Source organism: Quercus lobata, chromosome 6 (assembly GCF_001633185.2).
Source record: "Quercus lobata isolate SW786 chromosome 6, ValleyOak3.0 Primary Assembly, whole genome shotgun sequence".
NCBI classification, from domain to species: Eukaryota; Viridiplantae; Streptophyta; class Magnoliopsida; order Fagales; family Fagaceae; genus Quercus; species Quercus lobata.
In genome coordinates this window covers 29,353,206-29,358,529 of record NC_044909.1, presented here as the reverse complement: position 1 = coordinate 29,358,529, position 5,324 = coordinate 29,353,206, and the positions used below count along the sequence as shown (strand labels likewise).

Below are 5,324 nucleotides of genomic sequence, written 5' to 3'. Positions count from 1 at the left end.
GTTTCTAAAAACATTTCATTTAAATCTTATACAATTTCATATAATTTATTAAAACCTTAGTTTGGATAAGTTTCCTTTAAACTTCAAAATTTTAAATAAATTTCATTTAAACAAATTTATCACTTGACATTATAGGGTCTGTTTGGATTGAGCTTATTTTTGCTGAAACTGAAAACACTGTAGCAAAATAATTTTTAAATGTGTGAATAATACCGTGGGACCCATTTTTAACGAAAAAGTTACTGAAAAGTAAAGTTTGTGAGATCCATGAACAGTACACGGGTGCACTATTCGCAGGAAAAGTCAACGTTAACGGTTAAAAAAAAAAAAAAAAAAAAGAAGAAGAAGAAGGACGCGTTCACTGCGTGCAACTGTAGCGTGGGTCCCATGTCCAAAATGCTGAAACGCAGTAAACACAATAAACGCCGAAACCAAACGGGTACATAATATAAGGTTTCATGTTTAAATAAAACAAGCTCTAAACTCTCTTATGACTCATTACTAGCTAATCTTAACCAAAAAAAAAAGGACTAGCTAATTATTTGGATAGTGGAATCCACTGATTTCCTTGAATGAAATTCTCAACTGAATATGTGTCAATGTGTTGTGCAGGGATCTGACTACTCCAAGTTACCCTCTTGGACGAAGTTGAACCTGATCCGGAATTCCCAGATTCCCCATAATAAAGTGTTTTCAACGCAAAATTGCCACTCCATGGCAGCCAACCTAGTGGTGAAACAAGAGCTTCTATGTTGCACTGTATGAAAACTGTCCTGGAGTACTCCTTCCATGGCCTCCCCAAGAAATTCTTGTGTACTTTGGGATTGCTATTGTACAATTTCATATATTCCTCGGTGCCTTTAATCAAACAATTTTGAAAAACAAAACCTGTTGACTGGCCAGGATCTGTTCTGCCATGTGCAGTGATGGCATTAGTCTCGCCTTTTTCTGGTTTAATTTGCCGAGGAGCAACTAAGATCTCGCAGTCTTGGAAAAAAGACGCCGAGTTTCCAAAAATAAAATCCACATTGCCTTGAATCCGGCATGATTTGTAGAATTGGCGTAGTGACTGAGCATAAAGAGTATCCTGATTGCCTAGGAATTCACAGTTTTCGATGACAGATAAATCACTGCCTGATCTGAAGGCTACTGCTTGGTGGGCATCAGGACCGGCTGTGTTCTGGATTGTGAGACCACTAGCCATGAATCCATCGCCAAGAACAGCTGCCCAGGAATGGATGATTAAAGCATTAGAACAAGAAGTGATTAACAAAGCAAACTCATTATAACTGCTTCCTCACATTTACATTTTTTGGACTCAATTAATTCTTCCCCTGCAAAGAAGGATATCATTTGCATTTTTAGCTCTCAACAGTGTCTTGCAAGTTACCATTTTAACTATAATCATTTCACAATTTTATGTACTCCCTAATTTTACCTATCAAAAAAAAAAAATCATTTCACAAGCACTTTGGTTTCGAAATAAGCTTCACATGAATGGATGGATTTGTGCTTCTAAATGTCACTGAAAACATAATATAACTTCGGGTTTTTCATTTATTCAGTTAAAATTAATGGTCAGAAATACAATGGCTAAAAACTCAATAATTTATTCAATAAAACAAAAACATATATATATATATATAAGGCTAACTTACCAATTACAAATTGAAACATGGACATGTTTTCATTTCAATTATTTAGGTTTCATCTATTTCGTTTCAGTGTTTTAACTTCGTTAAAAGATTTCATTCGTTTCAGAGTAGTAGTTCTTTCATCAACGTTTGTCCAAAACGATGCTGTTTTAGAATATGAAAGATACTAAAAAGTATAAACTAATTGCCAGATGGGACGCTTGGATACCGCTTAATTGAAAACAGGTTACGTTAAAAGACTGAAATGAAAGGGAAAGAAAAAAGTTTGAATGACTGAATAAATAACAAAGAAAAGTTAAAAGGATTAATTAGTAATTTAGCAGAAGAAAAAAAAGTAAAAGTTAGGCGAGACAATTCGCAGTGGATTTGGGATTAGGAACGCTTGAGTGGAAGTAGATATAGACGTCGACCAAACCATGTGGTATTGTTGACTCACGCCTGGGAACAAAGAGCCCCACCCACATGCAAATGCAGTAGTGGATGTGGAACTGCCTAAAAGAAAGCGTGTAATTCTACATTTTCTCTCTCATAGTCAATACTCAACACCTATGCATAAGAATTTCGTTATTAGTTAGACTAGACTAATACTAGGCCCACACATCCTGTTCTCCACTTCAAAATTACTCCTGTATCAATGATACCATCAAAGTTCTTTTTCCTTTTCATTTGCCTCCAAAAAAAAAAAAAAAAAAAGTTCTTTTTCCTTTTTTATAATTACTCTTTTTGGTCTGTACTATTTTATTTTTTCCGTCAAACTATTTCATTCCCTATCCATAAAAAAATACATTTACTTTACGTCCTCCAAATCCATTATTATATTAGTTAAACTAGTCTAATCCCCATTATTAGTCTAAAACAAGCACTATAGAGTATAGAGTACAGAGTAGATATGCATTGAAAAACTTACCAACTGTAGCCGTATTGTAGGTGGAAATCCCAGGCTGGCCCACATTCAAAGACCCCGTAATGACCGTTTTACCAATCCCATCTCCCAAAAACACGACATTCTTCTTCGCCAACGGAATTCTCACCGTCTCTTCATACACTCCTGCCTTTATTCTTATCACAAACCTCTTCCCACCACCGTTTTCCGGCGCTGCGTTCACCGCCTCCTGCACCGACTTATAGGACCCACTTCCGTCCTTACTCACCGTCACGTCCGCCTTCAAGTCCGCCGGAACCCCACCTTTAAACCCGCCACCGGACTTCCCCACCGGCTCCCAAAACCCATCACGCTCGGTCCTCGCTGGAACCCACGAAGCGGTGTCGTTTCCGAAATTATCGTACGAAAACAACAGGCTCAGCGCGTTGCTCGTCAAGTGGGTTAACGAGTCCAAAAACGACATCGTCTCGTTCGTCAAGCTCGTGTCGTTTGCGTACTTGAGAGCTGACCAGCAATCGTATTGGGAGAGAAGAGAAGAGCTCATCCAAGCCCTAGCGTTCTTGAGGTTGCCTCGTGGAAGGGCGTCATTGGTGGTGATAGAGATCCGGTACTGTGCATTGTCGAGAACTTCAAGACAGTTGGTCGCCGCGGTTGTGCGGTTTATGCTCCCTGAGGAGGAGGCTAGGATGGACTTGACCATTGATTGGGCTGTACGGAGATTATCAGAGGAGACAGAGATTGATGAGTAGAGGAGCTGGAGAGGTGTTGGATCTGCAGGCAGTTGTTTAGATTGGGATAAGGAGCTCACGCATTGATCGGGGAAGCGAGTGGCTTTACAGACTTGTTGAATCAAAGAACTGGGTGTGGATGTGGGTGTGGGTTTGGCGGTGGGGGAAGAGTGGTGGTGGTGGCGAGAGGCGGAGGAGAGAGAGAAGAAGAGGATGAGAGAGAGGAGGGAAAGGAAGAAGAGAGTGGACATGGTGATGAGAAGTAAAGTAGATGATTTTTTTGATAAGAAATTGAAAATGGGTTTTGTGGGTTTTCTTTGATGAATGATTGAGAGTGTCATAATATATATAGAGTAGTGGAGTGTGGGTGATGTCGGGTGATTTGATTTGGATATGGAATTGGGATATAATAGATTAGAATTTGATGGTAGGATTTAACCAACAGTGGTTGAGTACAGATATTAGGGGAAAAACAAACAGTAAAATTAGAAAATTGGGTTCACGGGCTCTCTTTCTGACTGAGTCACGGGTTTCTTGTGGGCTGGAATGTGAGTCTGTGTGTCGTCTTCGGTGAAGGTAGGACGAAATAGAAGGAAACCATTTGGAGGTGGGGTGTTCGGGTTTGGGAGAGACAGAAGGAAGGATCCGACTCATTTGCTTGGGTGGATATGCTGTGTAATTACGAATAATTCTTGTGTCACATATTTTGGCACAATAAAGACCACAACTCGCCGCTTGATGTCACATATTTTGGCATAACAAATGCCACAACTAGTCATATGATGAGTTGTGATTGATGAAGAGATGATAGTGGGTCCATATGGAGACATCCCTCCACCAACTACATCTCGCCATACGGCGAGTTGTTGCATTTGTTGTGCCAAAAGATGTGGCACTAGACTTACTAGTGTAATTACTAATTAGGCTCAACATTTGATTATGCAATGAAACCACCGAAATTGTTGCCCACCCAAAATGAAGGGAGGATTAAATTATCTAGCAATTGCATGTTTTGATAAATAATTAAAATATCTATATTATTATTTATACTATTATTTAAGGGGTTTTCTCTATTTAGATTCCTCAATTTTGATGCATAAAATACTCTCATCATACTTACTTACAAGTTTTCAACTAACGGGGATAAATATGTAAATTAAAATAGTAGGGTTGGACATATAAAATTACTAATTTAAAAAAGTCCTAAATTTTAGATAATTTTTTTTTTTTAAATATTGCCTACAAAATAAGAACACTTCCACTAATGACTAGGGCACTTATTCTAACACATGTTTCTAATATTTTATTAAAAATAAAAATAAAAATACCTCACGTTCAGTATTAAAAAATTATAAAAAAAAATTAAAAAAAAAAAAAAAACTGGATATACACATTTGATTTCCTCTCTCCCACATTTTACTCCTATAAAACTCATACAATTTTAACTCGATATACACATTTGAAATAAGCAGATGTTCTATATGAGCTCAAAGTATTTTTTTTTATTTATTCATCTTTCTCAGAAAAATAACCACTTATTCTTATCCAAATCAACTTTGGAACCACTGTCAAAATCAAACTTATCAACTAAAGCAACTGTTACAGTAAGTAAAAACAAAACCCAAAATTTTAAACCTCCACCAATCCTTGGACGCTTCATCCGCTTCCTCTGTTTCATCCCACAGACATCTATGGACTCCACGCTCTTCTCCCAAATTGTAATTGAATATAAATGCCCAGTTATGAGTTGTTTTTCCTTCTCTCCTTTTTATCATAGTGAGGAACTTGCAAGGTAAAGTTCATTATTTTGCCTTTTGGACATTCATGAGTATTAGGCTAGAGGTAACATAATCTACTTGGCAAAATAAGTGAAAAAGAAAAGGTATCTACTATCCTCTCTTTTTTTAATCTCTTGAATTTTTTATAGGATTCATGCAATTTCATAAGGTCATTAATTTGCCTTTTGGGTTTCCTAATTTTTATAACCATAAATGCTATTTGTGAGTTTTACATTCTCATTTTGATTTCCTTAGCAAGTTTATCTTGCTTAGATTTAAT

General features: G+C 37.2%; 1 protein-coding gene across 1 annotated transcript; it reads right to left on the bottom strand.

Moving 5' to 3' along the window:
• Nucleotides 1-336: 336 nt before the first annotated feature.
• LOC115994889 (probable pectinesterase/pectinesterase inhibitor 51) lies at nt 337-3,884 on the bottom strand. The gene is made up of 2 exons (XM_031119211.1): nt 2,563-3,884; nt 337-1,224 (listed from the first exon to the last, which is right to left on the bottom strand). The coding sequence occupies exons 1-2, from the start codon at nt 3,605-3,607 to the stop codon at nt 539-541; spliced, it is 1,731 nt and encodes a 576-aa protein (XP_030975071.1). The 5' UTR covers nt 3,608-3,884; the 3' UTR covers nt 337-538.
• Nucleotides 3,885-5,324: the final 1,440 nt, after the last annotated feature.

What these genes read in the sequence shown, in the direction of transcription:
- LOC115994889 (XM_031119211.1), bottom strand. Translation starts at nt 3,607, where the DNA reads ATGACACTCTCAATCATTCATCAAAGAAAACCCACAAAACCCATTTTC. An exon ending in CTACAATACGGCTACAGTTG is followed by an intron (nt 1,225 to 2,562) that starts GTAAGTTTTTCA and finishes ATTCCTGGGCAG; the next exon opens with CTGTTCTTGGCGATGGATTC.